This window comes from Bombina bombina, chromosome 4 (assembly GCF_027579735.1).
Source record: "Bombina bombina isolate aBomBom1 chromosome 4, aBomBom1.pri, whole genome shotgun sequence".
In the NCBI taxonomy this organism is placed as follows: domain Eukaryota; kingdom Metazoa; phylum Chordata; class Amphibia; order Anura; family Bombinatoridae; genus Bombina; species Bombina bombina.
In genome coordinates this window covers 528,815,444-528,838,566 of record NC_069502.1, presented here as the reverse complement: position 1 = coordinate 528,838,566, position 23,123 = coordinate 528,815,444, and the positions used below count along the sequence as shown (strand labels likewise).

The following is a 23,123-nucleotide window of genomic DNA, read 5'->3' as shown; positions in this document are numbered from 1 at the left end:
CAAACATTAGAAAAATATTACAACAATTTTAAGCTAATTACACCTACTCTAAGCCCCCTAATAAAATAACAAAGCCCCCCAAAATAAAAAAATGCCCTACCCTATTCTAAAATAAAAATAGAAAAGCTCTTTTACCTAACCAGCCCTTAAAAGGGCCTTTTGCGGGGCATGCCCCAAAGAATTCTGCTCTTTTGCCTGTAAAAAAAAACATACAATACCCCCCCCAACATTACAACCCACCACCCACATACCCCTAATCTAACCCAAACCCCCCTTAAATAAACCTAACACTAAGCCCCTGAAGATCTCCCTACCTTATCTTCACCACGCCGGGTATCACCGATCAGTCCAGAAGAGGCTCCAAAATCTTCATCCAAGCCCAAGCGGGGGCTGAAGAGGTCCATCATCGGGCTGAAGTCTTGATCCAAGCGGGCACTGAAGAGGTCCATCATCGGGCTGAAGTCTTGATCCAAGCGGGCGTTGAAGAGGTCCATCATTGGGCTGAAGTCTTGATCCAAGCGGGCGCTGAAGAGGTCCATCATCGGGCTGAAGTCTTGATCCAAGCGGGCGCTGAAGAGGTCCATCATCGGGCTGAAGTCTTGATCCAAGCGGGCGCTGAAGAGGTCCATCATCGGGCTGAAGTCTTGATCCAAGCGGGCGCTGAAGAGGTCCATCATTGGGCTGGCCGACAACTTCCCGACGAATTACGGTTCCTTTAAGGGACGTCATCCAAGATGGCGTCCCTCGAATTCCGATTGGCTGATAGGATTCTATCAGCCAATCGGAATTAAGCTAGGAAAATTCTGATTGGCTGATGGACTCAGCCAATCAGATTCCATTTCAATCCGATTGGCTGATCCAATCAGCCAATCAGATTGAGCTTGCATTCTATTGGCTGATCGGAACAGCCAATAGAATGTGAGCTCAATCTGATTGGCTGATTCCATCAGCCAATCAGAATTTTCGTACCTTAATTCCGATTGGCTGATAGAATCCTATCAGCCAATCGGAATTCGAGGGACGCCATCTTGGATGACGTCCCTTAAAGAAACCGTCATTCGTCGGGAAGTCGTCGGCCAGGATGGATGTTCCGCGCCGGCGGGATGAAGATGGATCCGGAAGAAAGAAGATTGAAGATGCCGCTTGATAGAAGACTTCAGCCCGATGATGGACCTCTTCAGCGCCCGCTTGGATCAAGACTTCAGCCCGATGATGGACCTCTTCAGCGCCCGCTTGGATCAAGACTTCAGCCCGATGATGGACCTCTTCAGTGCCCGCTTGGATCAAGACTTCAGCCCGATGATGGACCTCTTCAGCCCCCGCTTGGGCTTGGATGAAGATTTCGGAGCTTCTTCTGGACTGATCGGTGATACCCGGCGTGGTGAAAATAAGGTAGGGAGATCTTCAGGGGCTTAGTGTTAGGTTTATTTAAGGGGGGTTTGGGTTAGATTAGGGGTATGTGGGTGGTGGGTTGTAATGTTGGGGGTGGTATTGTGTTTTTTTTTACAGGCAAAAGAGCAGAATTCTTTGGGGCATGCCCCGCAAAAGGCCCTTTTAAGGGCTGGTAAGGTAAAAGAGCTTTTCTATTTTTATTTTAGAATAGGGTAGGGCATTTTTTTTATTTTTGGGGGCTTTGTTATTTTATTAGGGGGCTTAGAGTAGGTGTAATTAGCTTAAAATTGTTGTAATATTTTTCTAATGTTTGTAAATAATTTTTTTTATTTTTTGTAACTTAGTTCTTTTTTTATTTTTTGTACTTTAGTTAGTTTATTTAATTGTATTTATTTGTAGGTATTTTATGTAATTAATTTATTGATAGTGTAGTGTTAGGTTTAATTGTAGATAATTGTAAGTAATTTATTTAATTAATTTATTGATAGTGTAGTGTTAGGTTTAATTGTAACTTAGGTTAGGATTTATTTTACAGGTAATTTTGTAATTATTTTAACTAGGTAGCTATTAAATAGTTATTAACTATTTAATAGCTATTGTACCTGGTTAAAATAAATACAAAGTTACCTGTAAAATAAATATTAATCCTAAAATAGCTACAATATAATTATAATTTATATTGTAGCTATATTAGGGTTTATTTTACAGGTAAGTATTTAGCTTTAAATAGGATTAATTTATTTAATAAGAGTTAATTTATTTCGTTAGATAAAAATTATATTTAACTTAGGGAGGTGTTAGTGTTAGGGTTAGACTTAGCTTTAGGGGTTAATACATTTATTAGAGAAGCGGTGAGGTCCGGTCGGCAGATTAGGGGTTAACACTTGAAGTTAGGTGTCAGCGATGTTAGGGAGGGCAGATTAGGGGTTAATACTATTTATTATAGGGTTATTGAGGCGGGAGTGAGGCGGATTAGGGGTTAATAACTTTATTATAGTAGCGGTGAGGTCCGGTCGGCAGATTAGGGGTTAATAATTGTAGGTAGGTGGCGGCGACGTTGGGGGCGGCAGATTAGGGGTTAATAAATATAATATAGGGGTCGGCGGTGTTAGGGGCAGCAGATTAGGGGTACATAGGGATAACGTAGATGGCGGCGGTGTACGGAGCGGCAGATTAGGGGTTAAAAAAATATGCAGGGGTCAGCGATAGCGGGGGCGGCAGATTAGGGGTTAATAAGTGTAAGGTTAGGGGTGTTTAGACTCGGGGTTCATGTTAGGTGCAGACATAGGATGTGTTTCCTCATAGGAAACAATGGGGCTGCGTTAGGAGCTGAACGCTGCTTTTTTGCAGGTGTTAGGTTTTTTTTCAGCTCAAACGGCCCCATTGCTTCCTATGGGGGAATCGTGCACGAGCACGTTTTTGAAGCTGGCCGTGTCCGTAAGCACCGCTGGTATTTAGAGTTGCAGTGGCGGTAAATTATGCTATACGCTCCCTTTTTGGAGCCTAACGCAGCCCTTCTGTGAACTCTAAATACCAGCGGTATTTAAAAAGGTGCAGAGGGAAAAAAGCATGCATAGCTAACGCACCCCTTTGGCTGCAGAACTCTAAATCTAGCGGATTGACTCTTAAAAAATGAAACTGACTCTCAAGTCAAAATAAACTTTAATGATTTAGAAAGAGCATGCAGTTTTAAGACACTTTCCAATTTACTTCCATTATCAAAGTTTGTACAGTCTTTTTATATTCACACTTTCTGGGGAACAAGATCCTACTGAGCATGTGCACAAGTTCACGCTGTATACGTATACTAGTCTATGATTGGCTGATGTCTGTCACATAAAACAAGGAGCCGGAAAATGGGAGAAAAAAATAATTTGTCAGAAAAAAAATTCTGCTGCTTATTTATTATGTACTTGTTAATTTTGCAATTCTACTGTATTAAGTAGCCCTTTAAAGAAAATAAATAAACCAGTGCAGCCCAACTCCTGCAAAATTAGCCAGATCACTTTCCTGCTGCAAGTGAGTATTGAGATATGTTATTTTCTGCAATTCTTTCATAACAGATGCAGAAAGCCATGATCCTACCTGCACCTCTGCTATTTACTTATAGCTTACTATATGTGGCTCCCTAAATAATAGCATACCATCCAACATTTACTGGAGGCCTTTTAGGACAGGCGGGACAGGGAACATGTGTATAATGGCCAGTCAGTGTTTTGTTTTGGGTGGCCCCACACTGGGAAGGGCAAGACCACACGTTTGTCATGGTCCCAGTGAGTGTGGGGTGAGCAAAACCAGGCAAACTAGGCTAGAAACATGGTGGGTAGATAGTACTGCTTGACCCCTGACCACTATAACACCTATATCTATAGTAAACAGACAATAGTTTTATAAACCATTAACCCTAATCACATCTGACACACATATTTGCATTGAAAGTGAGGATGGATGAAGGGTTATTAGCGTTGTTAAACTGTGGCAGGGGTAAACACAATGTAGACAGTCATTGCTTTATGATCCACTACATTAATAGCATATACAAGTCATTTTTTTATTTAAGCATCTATTTAATTTGTGCTCGCATTACAAGCTGAAAATAAAACGTTTGCTTACAAGTGGAAGATTCAGGCAAGTTTGCATCTGGAGGTCTGACTTCTCTGGGCATGCTACAAAAGCCTCTTTGTGATTTCCACATACAAAACATGGAATAACATAAATTATGCTTACCTGATCATTTCATTTCCAGCTGTATGGGAAGATTCCACAGCTGCATTCCTTACTTGTGGGAAATACTGAACCTAGCCACCAGGAGGAGGCAAAGACACCCCGGCCAAAGGCTTAAATACCTCCCTCACTTCCTCATAACCCCAGTCATTCTGCCGAGGAAAAAAGGAACAGTAGAAGAAATATCAGGGTGAAAAAGGTGCCAGAAGAAAAAAAATTCAAATTTAGGGCGGCCCATTGGAGAACACGGGCGGGAGCTGTGGACTCTTCCCATACAGATGGAAATTAAATTATCAGGTAAGCATAATTTATGTTTTCTATCTTAATATGGGAAGAGTCCACAGCTGCATTCCTTACTTGTGGGAAACATATACCCAAGCTCTAGAGTACATGGAATGCTAACGGGAGGGAAAAAAGAGGGCTGCTTTAGCAAAAGCAAAAACATCAAACTTGTAAAACTTTGGAAAAAGTATGTAAGGAGAACCAGGTAGCCGCCTTACAAATCTGATCCATAGAAGCCTCATTTTTGAAGGTCCAAGAGGAAACCACTGCTCTCGTAGAATAAGCCGTAATCCTCAGAGGAGGTTTATGTCCTGCCGTTTCTATGCTAAACGGATGACACTCCCCAGACAATAAGATAAGAAAGTCGAAGAGGCCCTCTGACCCCTATGCTTGCCGGAAAAGAGAGCAATCAGAGAAAGAGGTTTGTCTAAATTCCTTTATGGCCCCAAGATAGAACTTCAAGGCACAAACCACATCCAGAAATACGTTATAAACGTTCCTTCGACGAAGAAGGATTAGAACATAAGAAAGGAACCACAATCTCTTGTTTGATGATGCAAATTGACCCAACCTTAGGAAGAAAACCTAACTTGGTTCATAGAACAGCCTCGTCGGCATGAAAAGCCAGATTTAAACTCCAAGGAGGAGCCTTAGGGCTAAACACAGGTCTGATCCCAGCAGAGCCTTAACAACCAAACAGCTCCCCATCCTGACAGACTCGCAACCATAGTCACAATCACCCAGGACAAGTGATCCGGACAAAACCACCAAGAGAGATTCTCCTGATTGGTTGTCGATCTGTGGAGACAGATTCGAATGATCGCCGTTCCACTAGTTCAGCATGCGCAGTTGCAACAGTCTGAGGTGAAACCTGGCAAAGGAAATGATGTCTAGCTGCACACCATGAGACCTCCATACACCAAGCCACAGATGGCCTTAAGGAGATCTGGAGGGCAAGACATGTTGAAGCTAGCTTGCAATGTCTCTGGTCTGTTAGAAATATTCTCATGTCTAATGGAGACTATTATAGGACCCGAGATTTCTACCCTGGTACTTGATCAAGAGAACTCTCTCTAGATTATCTGCCATCCATGGGATCGAAGAAGACAGAGGAGATATTCCGAATGGTCCAATCTTCGAAAAATGTCTTTAGCTAAACCAAACAGAAGGGCAATAAACTGGAAGTGCTGGTCCAGGAATGCAAACCTAAGGAACTGGAAGTGGTCATTGAGGATTGGTACGAGAATGGAGCATCCTTCAGATCTATCGTGGTCATGAACTACCCCTCTCAAACGAGGGGAAGAATGGACCTTATTGTCTCCATCTTAAACGAGGGGACATTTAAAAACATGCTTAAGCACTTTAGGTCCAGAATCGGACGAAAAGTTCCCTCCTTCTTAGGGACCATAAAAAAGTTTGAATAGTATCCCAAACCTCTCACTGCGATAGGTACCGGGACAATAATTCCTAGAGAACAGATCCAGTACACACCCCAGAAAGGCTTCCCTCCATTCTGGTCAGAAAGACAGGAGGAATCTGCCCTTGGGTGGCTGAGACTTAAAACCTATCTTGCAACCCTGAGCTATGACCTCCAGGACCCATGGATCCTGCACGCCCCTGAACCAAGCGACTGAAAAGAGCGACATACTGCCCCCTAAACTGTTATGTGGTTTACTAATATAACTCAGATAGCTTAGAATATAATATTAAATACAATTATTTAGCCATGAGACATGATTAAGAAACAGTAAGTGGTTTGAAACGTTGTCGTTTGTTTATGGACCCTGTGAAAGAAAAATAAAGGTCTTTTTATTATACCCTGGAAGGCTGGAAATCCATTTTGTTCAAGAGTACACTGGGACCTGGCTAGTCCTATTCCTTGCCACAGGACAAAAAAAAGGTGCTGTTTCCCATACCTATAATTGAAAGTACTACTTAAAACGCCAGTCCCATCTCGAAGAGTACTACCCTCCATAAGAGACAATTCCGAAATCTTCTAACACTTCTCTGCCAACCTGCTATGATGAAAGGCAAAGAATGACTGGGGTTATGAGGAAGTGGGGGAGGTATTTAAGCCTTCAGTATTTCACACAAGTAAGGAATGCAGCTATGGTCTCTTCCCATATTAAGATGGAAAACAGAATTTATGCTTACCTGATAAATTACTTTCTCCAACGGTGTGTCCGGTCCACGGTGTCATCCTTACTTGTGGGATATTCTCTTCCCCAACAGGAAATGGCAAAGAGCCCAGCAAAGCTGGTCATATGATCCCTCCTAGGCTCCGCCTACCCCAGTCATTCGACCGACGTACAGGAGGAAATATGCATAGGAGAAATCACATGATACCGTGGTGACTGTAGTTAGAGAAAATAATTCATCAGACCTGATTAAAAAAACCAGGGCGGGCCGTGGACCGGACACACCGTTGGAGAAAGTAATTTATCAGGTAAGCATAAATTCTGTTTTCTCCAACATAGGTGTGTCCGGTCCACGGCGTCATCCTTACTTGTGGGAACCAATACCAAAGCTTTAGGACACGGATGAAGGGAGGGAGCAAATCAGGTCACCTAAATGGAAGGCACCACGGCTTGTAAAACCTTTCTCCCAAAAATAGCCTCTGAAGAAGCAAAAGTATCAAATTTATAAAATTTGGCAAAAGTGTGCAGTGAAGACCAAGTCGCTGCCTTACATATCTGGTCAACAGAAGCCTCGTTCTTGAAGGCCCATGTGGAAGCCACAGCCCTAGTGGAGTGAGCTGTGATTCTTTCAGGAGGCTGCCGTCCGGCAGTCTCATAAGCCAATCGGATAATGCTTTTAAGCCAAAAAGAAAGAGAGGTAGAAGTTGCTTTTTGACCTCTCCTTTTACCAGAATAAACAACAAACAAAGAAGAAGTTTGTCTGAAATCTTTAGTGGCCTCTAAATAGAATTTTAGAGCACGGACTACGTCCAAATTGTGTAACAAACGTTCCTTCTTTGAAACTGGATTCGGACACAAAGAAGGTACAACTATCTCCTGGTTAATATTCTTGTTGGAAACAACTTTCGGAAGAAAACCAGGCTTAGTACACAAAACCACCTTATCTGCATGGAACACCAGATAGGGCGGAGAACACTGCAGAGCAGATAACTCAGAAACTCTTCTAGCAGAAGAAATTGCAACCAAAAACAAAACTTTCCAAGATAATAACTTAATATCTACGGAATGTAAGGGTTCAAACGGAACCCCTTGAAGAACTGAAAGAACTAGATTAAGACTCCAGGGAGGAGTCAAAGGTCTGTAAACAGGCTTGATTCTAACCAGAGCCTGAACAAACACTTGAACGTCTGGCACAGCTGCCAGCCTTTTGTGAAGTAAAACAGATAACGCAGAAATCTGTCCCTTCAGAGAACTTGCAAATAATCCCTTCTCCAAACCTTCTTGTAGAAAGGATAGAATCTTAGGAATTTTTATCTTGTTCCATGGGAATCCTTTAGATTCACACCAACAGATATATCTTTTCCATATCTTATGGTAAATTTTTCTAGTTACAGGCTTTCTAGCCTGAATCAGAGTATCTATTACAGAATCTGAAAACCCACGCTTTGATAAAATCAAGCGTTCAATCTCCAAGCAGTCAGTTGGAGGGAAACCAGATTCGGATGTTCGAATGGACCTTGAACAAGAAGGTCCTGTCTCAAAGGTAGCTTCCATGGTGGAGCCGATGACATATTCACCAGGTCTGCATACCAAGTCCTGCGTGGCCACGCAGGAGCTATCAAGATCACCGAAGCCCTCTCCTGGTTGATCCTGGCTACCAGCCTGGGAATGAGAGGAAACGGTGGGAATACATAAGCTAGGTTGAAGGTCCAAGGTGCTACTAGTGCATCTACTAGAGTCGCCTTGGGATCCCTGGATCTGGACCTGTAACAAGGAACCTTGAAGTTCTGACGAGAGGCCATCAGATCCATGTCTGGAATGCCCCATAATTGAGTTATTTGGGCAAAGATTTCCGGGTGGAGTTCCCACTCCCCGGATGGAATGTCTGACGACTCAGAAAATCCGCTTCCCAATTTTCCACTCCTGGGATGTGGATTGCAGACAAGTTGCAGTAGTGATCCTCCGCCCATTGAATTATCTTCGTCACTTCCTCCATCGCCAGGGAACTCCTTGTTCCCCCCTGATGGTTGATATATGCAACTGTCGTCATGTTGTCTGATTAAAACCTTATGAATTTGGCCTTTGCTAGATGAGGCCAAGCTTTGAGAGCATTGAATATCGCTCTCAGTTCCAGAATGTTTATCGGGAGAAGAGATTCTTCCCGAGACCATAGACCCTGAGCTTTCAGGGGTTCCCAGACCGCGCCCCAGCCCACCAGACTGGCGTCGGTCGTGACAATGACCCACTCTGGTCTGCGGAAGCTCATTCCCTGTGACAGGTTGTCCAGGATTAGCCACCAACGGAGTGAATCTCTGGTCCTTTGATCTACTTGAATCGTCGGAGACAAGTCTGTATAATCCCCATTCCACTGTCTGAGCATGCACAGTTGTAATGGTCTTAGATGAATTTGTGCAAAAGGAACTATGTCCATTGCTGCAACCATCAATCCTATTACTTCCATGCACTGCGCTATGGAAGGACGAAGAACAGAGTGAAGAACTTGACAAGAGCTTAGAAGCTTTGATTTTCTGACCTCTGTCAGAAAAATCCTCATTTCTAAGGAGTCTATTATTGTTTCCAAGAAGGGAACTCTTGTTGACGGGGAAAGAGAACTTTTTTCTATGTTCACTTTCCATCCGTGAGATCTGAGAAAGGCTAGGACGATGTCCGTATGAGCCTTTGCTTTTGACAGAGACGACGCTTGAATCAGGATGTCGTCCAAGTATGGTACTACTGCAATGCCCCTTGGTCTCAGAACCGCTAGAAGGGACCCTAGTACCTTTGTGAAAATTCTCGGAGCAGTGGCTAATCCGAATGGAAGTGCCACAAACTGGTAATGCTTGTCCAGAAAAGCGAACCTTAGGAACTGATGATGTTCCTTGTGGATAGGAATATGTAGGTACGCATCCTTTAAATCCACCGTGGTCATAAATTGACCTTCCTGAATGGTAGGAAGGATCGTTCGAATGGTTTCCATTTTGAACGATGGAACCCTGAGAAATTTGTTTAGGATTTTGAGATCTAGAATTGGTCTGAATGTTCCCTCTTTTTTGGGAACTATGAACAGGTTGGAGTAAAACCCCATCCCTTGTTCTCCTATTGGAACTGGATGAATTACTCCCATCTTTAACAGGTCTTCTACACAATGTAAGAATGCCTGTCTTTTTATTTGGTTTGAAGATAATTGAGACCTGTGGAACCTTCCCCTTGGGGGTAGTTCCTTGAATTCCAGGAGATAACCTTGAGAAACTATTTCTAGTGCCCAAGGATAATGAACATCTCTTGCCCAGGCCTGAGCAAAGAGAGAAAGTCTGCCCCCCACCAGATCCGGTCCCGGATCGGGGGCCATCCCTTCATGCTGTTTTGGTAGCAGTGGCAGGCTTCTTGGCCTGCTAACCCTTGTTCCAGCCTTGCATCGGTCTCCAGGCTGGTTTGGGTTGAGAAGTATTACCCTCCTTCTTAGAGGATGTAGAAGTAGAGGTTGGTCCGTTTCTGCGAAAGGGACGAAAATTAGGCTTATTTCTAGCCTTAAAAGACCTATCCTGAGGAAGGGCGTGGCCCTTTCCCCCGGTGATGTCTGAAATAATCTCTTTCAAATCAGGACCAAACAGTGTTTTGCCCTTGAAAGGGATGTTAAGCAATTTTGTCTTGGAAGACACATCCGCTGACCAAGTCTTTAGCCAGAGCGCTCTGCGCGCCACGATAGCAAACCCTGAATTTTTCGCCGCTAATCTAGCTAATTGCAAAGCGGCATCTAGAATAAAAGAGTTAGCCAATTTAAGTGCTTGAACTCTGTCCATAACCTCCTCATACGAAGATTCTTTATTGAGCGACTTTTCTAGTTCTTCGAACCAGAAACACGCTGCCGTAGTGACAGGAACAATGCATGAAATTGGTTGTAGAAGGTAACCTTGCTGAACAAACATCTTTTTAAGCAAACCCTCTAATTTTTTATCCATAGGATCTTTGAAAGCACAACTATCTTCTATGGGAATAGTAGTGCGTTTGTTTAGAGTAGAGACCGCCCCTTCGACCTTAGGGACTGTCTGCCATAAGTCCTTTCTGGGGTCGACTATAGGAAATAATTTCTTAAATATAGGGGGAGGAACAAAAGGTATGCCGGGCCTTTCCCATTCCTTATTTACTATTTCCGCCACCCGCTTGGGTATAGGAAAAACATCTGGGGGCACCGGAACCTCTAGGAACTTGTCCATCTTACATAATTTCTCTGGAATGACCAAATTGTCACAATCATCCAGAGTAGATAATACCTCCTTAAGCAGTGCGCGGAGATGTTCTAATTTAAATTTAAATGTTACAACATCAGGTTCAGCTTGTTGAGAAATTTTTCCTGAATCTGAAATTTCTCCCTCAGACAAAACCTCCCTCCTGGCCCCTTCAGATTGGTGTGAGGGTATGTCAGAAACGTTATCATCAGCGTCCTCTTGCTCTTCAGTGTTTAAAACAGAGCAATCGCGCTTTCTTTGATAAGTAGGCATTTTAGATAAAATATTTGCAATAGAATTATCCATAACAGCCGTTAATTGTTGCATAGTAATAAGTATTGGCGCACTAGATGTACTAGGGGCCTCTTGTGTGGGCAAAACTGGTGCAGACACAGAAGGGGGTGATGCAGTACCATGCTTACTCCCCTCATCTGAAGAATCATCTTGGGCACTATTATTATCTGTGGCATCATTGTCCCTACTTTGTTTGGACACTATGTCACAATTATCACATATATTTAAATGGGGAGACACATTGGCTTTCATACATATAGAACATCGCTTATCTGATGGTTCAGACATGTTAAACAGGCTTAAACTTGTCAACAAAGCACAAAAAACGTTTTAAAATAAAACCGTTACTGTCACTTTAAATTTTAAACAGAACACACTATATTACTGAATATGCGAAAAAGCATGAAGCAATTGTTCAAAATTCACCAAAATTTCACCACAGTGTCTTAAAGCCTTAAAAGTATTGCACACCAAATTTGAAAGCTTTAACCCTTAAAATAACGGAACCGGAGCCGTTTTTACATTTAACCCCTATACAGTCCCAGGTATCTGCTTTGCTGAGACCCAACCAAGCCCAGGGGGGAATACGATACCAAATGACGCCTTCAATAAGCTTTTTCAGTGGTTCTGAGCTCCTCACACATGCATCTGCATGCCTTGCCTTCCAAAAACAACTGCGCATTAGTGGCGCGAAAATGAGGCTCTGCCTATGACTAGAGAAGGCCCCCATCTGAAAAAGGTGTCCATACAGTGCCTGCCGTTTTTTAACAATCCCCAAGATTATAATAACTATAAAGAGTTATAATTTGTCAAATATGCTTAGCAAAGTAATCGTTTTAGCCCAGAAAAATGTCTACCAGTTTTATAAGCCCTTATAAAGCCTTTTATTCTTTTGCTTAATCTAAGAAAATGGCTTACCGGTCCCCATAGGGAAAATGACAGCCTTCCAGCATTACAAGGTCTTGTTAGAAATGTGGCCAGTCATACCTCAGGCAGAAAAAGTCTGCCAACTGCTTCCCCCAACTGAAGTTACTTCATCTCAACAGTCCTGTGTGGAAACAGCAATCGATTTTAGTAACGTTTGCTAAAATCATCTTCCTCTTACAAACAGAAATCTTCTTCTCTTTTCTGTTTCAGAGTAAATAGTACATACCAGCACTATTTTAAAATAACAAACACTTGATTGAAGAATAAAAACTACATTTAAACACCAAAAAACTCTTAGCCATCTCCGTGGAGATGTTGCCTGTGCAACGGCAAAGAGAATGACTGGGGTAGGCGGAGCCTAGGAGGGATCATATGACCAGCTTTGCTGGGCTCTTTGCCATTTCCTGTTGGGGAAGAGAATATCCCACAAGTAAGGATGACGCCGTGGACCGGACACACCTATGTTGGAGAAATATATATATATATATATATACACACACACACATGTGTGTGTGTGCTCGTCTATGTGTGTATGTACATGCATATGCACACATATAAACATACATATACATACAAAAAGGCAAGCATATGAACCTTTGAGCTCTTCCCAGTCAAACACCTTGTCATATACCAATATATTATATGCCTTTAGAAACACACACACACACACACACACACACACACACACACACACATATATATATATATATATATATATATATATATATATACACACATACAAACACACACACACACACACACACATTCATATATGCATACATGTAAGTGTGTGTGTGTGTATGTAGTATTTTAATATGCTTTACATGTGTTTTGTTAAACTTTTATTTTAGACCCAACACTTTACTTCTAGTCTTGAGTCAAGATAACTTTTTTAGTGCTGCTATGTGTTGTGCTCGAGCAATATCCGTTAAAAGTATGGGGCGCGCTAAAGTATGTCAGCTGCACTAAACATTCTCTAGTTATTCTAGAGTGGTCCAGTGATATTGATAGTACACTCTAAAAAGTACTCTACTTGTAATCTAGATGTATATAAGAATGACATTTTGAATTAAATGTCCCTTTAAGTTTAAGTGTACATATTGCAGCTTTACAACAGCTAAATTTAGTTACATTATGTTTCAGTGCTAATATAAAGTAATAGCTGCTGTTATTGGCAGCTGCTTTAGTACTTCAGGCACTTAAATTATAAGTGGCGAGCGTAGGGTGAGGGGCTTTCCACTCTTGGTAGCAGCTTGCACAGGATCTAGCCCAAATTCAAAAACTTTGTGTTTTTTACTTTTTTTTATTTTAAATAAATAATCTTCATTTCAATTTAAGATGCAACATTACAAAGATTTACTAACATTTAAAAGAAAAAGGGAGGGGCATTTAAATGTCTTAATGTGTTATCAATTTAAGGGGCAGAATAGACTAAATTGAATTGAGCATTTCAGTCTTAAATAGAGGTATTTTTACCATATATTTGTAGTAGAAAAAATGCTTTATAGTAAAAGCTATGAGTGCCCAGTGCACCAGTATTCAAACTCCTCAGAGAGCTAGTGGCGGATATCATGTCGGCAAAAACTTAATTTGCATTGTACAAGCCACCACCCGCTCCTCTGCTATGATGTTTGTATACAGTGCACTTACACAGCATATGTACATATGTCCCAGAAACAAAGATCACTTTTTACTAACTGCTTCAATTAAAGACTGAAAGGCATGCATATTTGACTATTATGTACATTTTTTGATGATAATTATTTTGTAATGAGGATAAAGAATTTTAGCTTGATGGTTCATACTAAATGTTTGCTATTGCCGCTCCTCTTATGATTCAGCTCTTAGCCCCCTGCCATTGCTCAATTTATCCCGGAAAGTTTACTTATATTTGCTCTCTACAGCTCTGCAATACATATTGAAAGTGGTTATAGAACTTGAGGGAGAAATAGAGGTGGCTGGGCGAGCTCTGGAGCACAGAAAGCAAATTTACAAAAGATGAAGAGCTGCTGGATGCATTGATATGCTGAAATAATGTTTTGTTACTGAAATGTCATCAAGAGATAATATATTTCAACCTGTGTATAAATATATGTTTATATATGGTTTCTAACAGAAAGTTTCCAAATAATAAAAAATAAGTCAGCATATTGCCTTTTGTTTCTCCAGTTCTAAGTAAATGTAATCAATATAAAACAATCCGCTAGATTCTATGAGGGGCCTGCAGTCATTTTGCACCATCTTCTTTGATGATACAGACATGAAAAGCAGTTGCTGAGCAAGGATAACATATGGTTTAAACGCTTAACGCAACAGGAAAATCATCTGAGAACCTAATAAAAAATGTGCTCAATACAAATATGGACAATGCATCGGGAAAAACAAGGACTGAGAAAGCTTAAAAAAAAAGACAAACTTTTACAAATGAAAGACAAAGGCAGCAGAACAAAAGTAGACTTTTTAAATGTATTATCCATAAAGTCAGAAAACAAGGCACGAGATAGATAGAAACTTGGTCACAAGGTTTCAATTACCATTTCTCTTAAGAAACATTTGGTGTCAAACCTATATTACAGCTGTCACTGTTTTGGCAGATGGCAAGATTACTTCTGTAATTTGGTCAGAATTAATTAAGCACAATTAGGAAACATGATAGTGGTATAAAAGATTAAGTCTGTCATATGAGACAGTAGGTGTCAAAGGAACCCTCTGTATTTTCATTTAAAAATAAGGAAGACGATAATACAGTATGCACAAGTAGACGGCTGTGTCAGCATTTATCTATAAATGTACATAGTATGTCATAAATGTTGTGATATATTTTTGGTGTGTTGATTATGCATTTACACATAAATATATACATACAGCAAACACACAATATATAACAAATATATCATTTAAATCAAGGCTTGACAAATCCCAAGAACGAGGAAGTTGTGGCTTCTAAAATTATTGTTCTGGCTCCTTTTTGGATTTCTATACATACATTCTAATATAAAATAATTATATGGCTTTTGAAAATATGGGTGCATTACTTTTCCATATTCAGAATGGCTCCTAAGTTTCAAATACATTGACAAATTGCAAGTTTTTAAGTGGAGGAAGGGGCTGAAGTTTTGAGAGACTTCAATTAAAGGTGTAATCCACTTGTTTTTTGTTTAAAAATATAGGTAACACCTTTACTACCCATTACCCAGCTTTGACACCACTAACATTGTTATATTAATATACTTTATAACCTCTAAACCTCTGCCTGTTTCTAAGCCCTTGCACGGCGCCTCTTATCTCAGTACATTTTATTAGCTTTTCACAGCCAGACAATGCTAGTTCATGTGTGCCATATAGATAAAATTGTGTTCCCTCCTGTAGAGTTATGCAGAACTAAATGGCTAAAATGTAAGTTTGTAACAAGCACTGAGATAAGGGGGCAGTCTGCACAGGGTAATCATAGAGGTAAAAAGTGTATTAATATAACAGTGTTGGTAATGCAAAACTGGGGAATGCGTAATAAAGGGATTATCTATAGTTTTATTCAACAATAATTATTTTCAAGTAGACTGTCCCTTTAAGAAAAATGAAGTATTGCACAGAGTTCATATACTGGTGACTTTAGTAAATGGTTTGAGGAGCTGCCAGGCATAATGCTGGAGATCTTTGAATGATCTTTGAATGTTGAGTTGTTTTACTGTACTTGGAAGGATATTGAGGCCTTTACTATTAGTGGTCCTTGTTCTTGGTTAGATGTCATTGGCTGTTTCGGCTTCTAGAACAAGAATGTTTTTTAGTCTGAAACAATGCTCCCAGAAAGGCTCTTATCTGATTAGCAATTAACTTTCTATTTTTGTTTTGTTTTGTTTTTATTTACAAATTTAGGGATTGATCATGATCCTTTACAAAAGGTTATGATTTCACCAGTATTAGTTTCAAACCATTGCTGGTAAAGTATTTGTTTTGGAGAATGAGATTAAAAAAGATAAATATGGAATGATTTGAGAAAAGTACAAAATCAAAATAATAGATCTGCCAAAGTGATAATATATGAAAGGATGTAGCACTTAGAATTATTCTAAAACATTAAAGGGCCATAATACCCAAATGTTGAAACACTTGAAAGTGATGCAGTATAGCTGTAAAAAGCTGACTAGAAAATATCACCTGAACATATCAGTATGTCTGTCCCGGGACAGTGGAAGGGGCGAGCTTACGTGCACACTCATCTTATTTCCCTATTCAGTTTAAAGGAAGTTTGCTATGAAATCTCATGAGAGTTAAGTGAAATCTCATGAGATCACAGCAAAAGAGTTCATGACCTCAGCACTGCTGATGCTGATTGGCTGCTGTTCATTTCTTCATTTTTTTATTACCTGCAGCTGGGCTGCAGCTGAGTATAACTTTTTACACAGAACTTACTGTGCTGAGCTGAGGAGATTGTGAGGTAACATATCTTCCTTTTTTTACATAGAGATACTCAGGTGATATTTTCCTGTCAGCTTTTTACAGTTATACTGCATCAGTTTCAAGTGATTTAGCATATGAGTATTATGTCCCTTTAAGAAATAGCACTACATATACATGGTGATATGGCGGTTTGTTCAGCATATTTTCATTGTCCATTACATTGTTTTATATTAATGGAAGCCTGGAGGTCTGTACCCTCTGCCCCAGACCTATATTTTCCTTCTGCATTACCTCCTACCATACCGTCTATATACACTTTCTAGAACTGCACCTGTTTTGTGGAATTCCCTGCCTTGCTCTATAAAACTTGCCACAAGCTTTCAGTGTGTCAAGATGTCCCTAAAGACGCTAGTGCTCAGGGAATCAGATGCACACACCCTTCACTAACCTGATTTCTCTCCTCAGATCCCTCTGCTTCTCACATCCTTCCCACCCTATTACCCTTAGCATGTAAGCCCACCTCTCCTGTATACCACAGTAATCTACATCTGCTCACCATTTCTCCTCTACCATCACTGTCTGCATGTTTAGCATAGCATCCTGCACCTAACACTCTTCTTCAGAGCACAACAGTGCTTTACCAATAAATAATAACACAAGCATTTAAATAAATATGTACAAATGTTACATCAATGCCAGAAATGTATACAGTTTTGTTATGAATCTGAATATTCAGTATATACCAGACCACTGATCTAAAGTAGAATTTTTTTATTTTTATTTTTTTCCTTATTCTTAGTTGCAAAATAAAGGCTACTACTCTGGAAAAGCAAAAAGAAACTGAAGTACAGGCAAATAAAAGAGGGATAGGCAAAGGAAAAAGATGAGTAAACAGAGTAGGGAATAAGGGATATGTAAGAGAGAAAAAAGCAAACAATGGCACAAGAAGCAGGGCCTGTAAGTTGGATATAGTTACAGGAAAGACAGGTGTATATATAAAAAAAGACTGACATGTTTAATGACTAATGGTAAACAAGTGACTATGGTCATATTTAATACTCAATGCTATTTCTTTATGGTGAACGACCTTGATAAACAATTTAAATTTAAAACAGTATATTTTATTATAAAGGGTTAAGGAGACACCACTGATTTCCAAACCACACATAAATAAATAAAACACATTTCTGTTATTTACCTGCCCTACATCTTAAACAAAAAAAATTGACTTACATATATTTTATCCTTACTGTACCGCACTTTTACGTTATGAAGAAGTGTAGCTTCGTTCAGATACATCAAAGAACCTGAAACAAAACATAAACAAAGAAACTGTGAGATACAAAATACTTTTTTTTTTTTTTAAAGCTACTCCTTTACTTAAAAGGTAATATATATTGGCTAGATTACGAGTTTTGCGGTATGAGTGAAAAAGCAGTGTTAAGGCTTTAGCTGCACCGCACACTTTTTTTTGGCCATAACGCAACGTAATTAGCGCAGCTTTCAAAAAGTCCTTTTTCAATGGGACTTCCACAGCGCTGGTATTACGAGTCTGCCTGGGAGGCCAAAAAGTGAGCGGTACAGCCTATACCACCAAGATCCATACCGTAAACTGAAAGTCAGTAGTTATGGGTTTTACGCTACAAAGCTGTAGCATAAAACTCATAACTAAAGTGCTACAATGTACACTACCACCCATAAACTACCTATTAACCCCTAAACCGCTGCACTCCTGCATCACAAACACTAGTTAAATATTAACCCCTAATCTGCCGCCCCTAACATCGCTGCCACGACCTACATTTATTAACCCCTAATCTGCCGTCCCCAAAGTCGCTGCCACTATACTAAAGTTATTAACCCCTAAACCTAAGTCTAACCCTAACCCTAACACCCCCTAACAAATATAATTAAAATCTAAATAAAACCTACTATCATTACCTAAATATATCCTATTTAAAACTAAATACTTACCTGTAAAATAAACCCTAACCTGTAAAATAAACCCTATTTAAAACTAAATACTTACCTGTAAAATAAACCCTTACCTGTAAAATAAACCCTTAGGGTTTATTTTTATTTTACAGGCAAGTTTGTATTTATTTTAACTAGGTAGAATAGTTACTAAATAGTTATTAACTATTTACTAACTACCTAGCTAAAATAAATACAAATTTACCTGTAAAATAAAACCTAACCTGTCTTACACTAACACCTAACCTTACACTACAATTAAATCAATTACATAAATTAAATACAATTACCTAAATTACAAAAAAACACACTAAATTACACAAAATAAAAAAAGAAATTATCAGATATTTAAACTAATTACACCTAATCTAATAGCCCTATCAAAATAAAAAGCCCCCCCCCCCCAAAAAAAAGCCCTAGCCTAAACTACCAATAGCCCTTAAAAGGGCCTTTTGCGGGGCATTGCCCCAAAGAAATCAGCTTTTACCTGTAAAAAAAATACAAACAACCCCCCAACAGTAAAACCCAACCCCCCAAAAAAAATCCTAACTAAAAAAAACTAAGCTCCCAATTGCCCTGAAAAGGGCATTTGGATGGTCATTGCCCTTAAAAGGTCATTTAGCTATTTTTTCAAGTGCCCAAACCCCTAATCTAAAATTTAAACCCACCCAATAAACCCTTAAAAAAGCCTAATACTAACCCCAAAGATCCACTTACAGTTTTTTAAGACCCGACATCCATCCTCAACGAAGCCGGCCGAAGCCCTCAACGAAACTGCAGAAGTCTCCATCCAACTGTGCAGAAGTCTTCATCCAACCGGGCAGAAGTCTTCATCCAGACGGCATCTTCTATCTTCATCCATCCGGTGTGGAGCATCCTCTTCAATTGATGTCTTCTTCTGAATGAGGTTTCCCTTTAAAGGACGTCATCCAAGATGGCGTTCCTTAGATTCAGATTGGCTGATAAATTTCTATCAGCCAATCGGAATTAAGGTTGAAAAAATCCTATTGGCTGACCCAATCAGCCAATAGGATTGAGCTCACATTCTATTGGCTGTTCCAATCAGCCAATAGAATGCGAGCTCAATCCTATTGGCTGATTGGATCAGCCAATAGGATTGAAGCTCAATCCTACTGGTTGATTGCAACAGCCAATAGGATTTTTTCAACCTTAATTCAGATTGTCTGATAGAAATCTATCAGACAATCGGAATCTAAAGGATGCCATCTTGGATGATGTCAACTTCATTCGAGGAAGATGTCGATTGAAGAGGATGCTTCACGCCGGATGTCTTGAAGATGGACCCGCTCCGCGCTGGATGGATGAAGATGGAAGATGCCGTCTGGATGAAGACTTCTGCCCGGTTGGATGAAGACTTCGTGCGGTTGGATGAAGACTTCTAGCGGCTTCGTTGAGGATGGATGTCAGGTCTTCAAAAACTTTAAGTGGATCTTCGGGGGTTAGTGTTAGGTTTTTTTAAGGGTTTATTGGGTGGGTTTTATTTTTAGATTAGGGGTTTGGGCACTTGAAAAAGAGCTAAATGCTCTTTTAAGGGCAATGCCCATCCAAATGACCTTTTCAGGGCAATGGGGAGCTTAGGATTTTTTAGTTAGGATTTTATTTGGGTGGTTTGTTGTGTGGGTGGTGGGTTTTACTGTTGGGCGGTTATTTGTATTTTTTTTTTACAGGTAAAAGAGCTGATTTCTTTGGGGCAATGCCCCGCAAAAGGCCCTTTTAAGGGCTATTGGTATTTTAGTTTAGCTAGGTTTTATTATTATTATTATATTTTGGGGGGGCTTTTTATTTTGATAGGGCTATTAGATTAGGTGTAATTAGTTTAAATATCTGATAATTTCTTTTTTTATTTTGTGTAATTTAGTGTTTGTTTTTTTTGTAATTTAGGTAATTGTATTTAATTAATGTAATTTATTTAATTGTATTGTAAGGTTAGGTGTTAGTGTAACTCAGGTTAGGTTTATTTTACAGGTAAATTTGTATTTATTTTAGCTAGGTAGCTAGTAAATAATTAATAACTATTTACTAACTATTCTACCTAGTTAAAATAAATACAAATTTAGCTGTGAAATAAAAATAAAACCTAAAATAGATACAATGTAACTATTAGTTATATTGTAGCTATCTTAGGGTTTATTTTATAGGTATTTAGTTTTAAATAGGAATTATTTAGTTATTGATAGTAGGTTTTATTTAGATTTATTTTAATTACATTAAAGTTAGTGGGTGTTAGGGTTAGGGGTTAATAACTTTAGTATAGTGGCGGCAACGTTGGGGGCGGCAGATTAGGGGTTAATAAATGTAGGTAGGTTGCGGAGACATTGGGGCGGGAGATTAGGGGTTAATAAGTATAATGAAGGTGGCGGCGACATTGGGGGCGGCAGATTAGGGGTTAATAAGTGTAATGTGGGTGTCAGCAATGTCGGGGGCAGCAGATTAGGGGTGTTTAGACTCTGGGATTATGTTAGGGCGTTAGGTGTAAACATAAATTTAGTTTCCCCGTAGAAATCAACGGGGCTGCTTTACGGAGCTTTACGCTCCTTTATTGCAGGTGTTAGGCTTTTTTCAGCCGGCTCTCCACATTGATGTCTATGGGGAAATTGTGCACGAGCACGTAAAACCAGCTTACCGCCGCTCACCGCAGCGCTGGTATTGGAGTGAGGTATGGAGCTCAATTATTGCTCTACGCTCACTTTTTGCCTGCTAACGCCAGGTTTTTGTAAACCTGTAATACCAGCGCTGTAGGTAAGTGAGCGGTGACAATAACTTGCAAGTTAGTACTGCACCGCTCATAACGCAAAACTCGTAATCTAGCCGTATTGTACTTAAAAAATATTTAAGTAAAGTCAGTGGACCTTGAAGCAATATAGATAAAAAAAAAGTTATTTATCTTATTCTATATCTACCTAAAATTAGATATTAGTAATTATATTGGAATATTGTCTCAGTCTTTAGCATAATTCCTTAAATGATTCAATTATCCATAAATTTCTTTGTCTAGTTACACATTCACTGTAATGTTTGGACATAAAGAATTTCACCCTATCTGAATTAAATACATCTAACTGGAATCTTTTCACAGCTTTTTAATACAGTTCTATATCTGTGCTGCTTTACGCTTATTATTTTCAATTTTCTTATTGGAAAAATAATGAATGGAAATTTCAGTGAATTCTGTCATTTGCACAGCACTCCAAGTATTAAATGCAAGAAACAGACAGAAAAGTTTCAAATGAATGATATGCATATAATGTGTCTGGAAAGAATAACTGTCATAAATACTAAAATCCTAATCCAGTCTTTCTCATCAACCTACACGCAGAGTCTACAGAATTATAGAGTCATTTACTCTTGCAAACATAAGAAGGTAAAATTACAAAGAAATAACTATTGACAACATTAGTGTGAATAGCACAATAAATATTATATAGCAATAAACAAAAATGTGTGAATATATAACACTGCAGCTTTGTACTGCTCAACCAGAGCAATGTGAGGAATTAAGGTCACAAGGTGGACCATAACAACAAAAAGAAACATAACTGTTAGATGCACTTGGGATATATGCTGAGAGTAACAGCATTCCCCAGTCTTTGTTTAAAGACTGTGTTAACCCTTTAAGGACACAGCTTTCAGTTTGCTCAATTGTTTTATGACTGAAAAATTCTGTCATATGTCCTTAAGAGGTTAAAGGGACAGTGTAGTCAAAATTAAACTTTCATGATTCAAATAGGGCATGCAATTTTAAACAACTTTCTAATTTATTTTTTTCATCAATTTTGCTTTGTTCTCTTGGTATTCTTTGTTGAAAGCTAATTGATATGCTAATTTCTAAAATCTTAAAGGCCGCATCTAATCTCAGTGCATTTTGACAGTTTTTTACAGCTAGAAAGCACTAGTTCAAGTGTTCCATATAGATAACATTTGCTTGACTATTGATGTTGCCAATTATCCTATGCATAATGCCTCTAGTTTATATTTGATACATGGGATGGTGCACAGTGACTGGCCTGGTGAACCAGTAATGGAAGTCTCCGTACTCAGTGTGACGCTTATCCTGTAGAGCTCTGGAGGGGCTATGAAGCTGAGGACTGTCAAACAGGTCAGTGCATTAAGTGGATGGAGCCAGGATGGATGTAGGTGGAACTGTGTATTCTGTGAGTGCGGTTGGGCATTCCTGGGTGTCACTAAACATTTTGAGTTTGGCTAAAGGGTAAGGAGGAGTTTCACAAATTACAGACACAGTAGTAATTTGTATACTACTAGACTGCAGACTTTGCTAAATAATGCCATACCAGATTAAAAAAATACAAGGGCTTAGAAATTAGCATATGAGCCTACCTAGGTTTAGCTTTTAACAAAGAATACCAAGATAACAAAGCAAATATGATGATAAAAGCCCTATCTAAATCACGACAGTTTAATTTTGACTAGACTGTCCCTTTAAAGGGGCATTATACACTAGATTTTTCTTTGCATACATGTTTTGTAGATGATCCATTAATATAGCCTATACAGCTTTTTTTTTTTTTTTTTAAATACAATTTTGCTTATTTTTAAATAACATTGCGCCCCAAAGTTTTAGGAGAATACTGATGTATACCTACTCCAGCTTGCTCCTGTTTGTGTAAAGAGTCTTTTCATATGAAGAGGAAAGAGTAGGGAGTAGTGTCTGCTTTTTTGCTATAGAATATGGGTGTTCCAGTTAACCTTTTCACCAAAGCTAAACTGGGAGTATCTTAGTAAGTTTTTA

At 39.4% G+C, this 23,123-nt stretch overlaps 1 protein-coding gene across 8 annotated transcripts in view; it reads right to left on the bottom strand.

Moving 5' to 3' along the window:
* Positions 1-23,123, bottom strand: part of MYO6 (myosin VI) — a 635,235-nt gene that overhangs the window by 399,188 nt on the left and 212,924 nt on the right. For all 8 annotated transcript variants that reach the window (XM_053710463.1, XM_053710457.1, XM_053710460.1 and 5 more), the window contains exon 4: positions 17,615-17,688. In XM_053710463.1, coding sequence (XP_053566438.1) covers positions 17,615-17,688 — 74 coding nt within the window. The remainder of the gene's footprint in view (positions 1-17,614; positions 17,689-23,123) is intronic.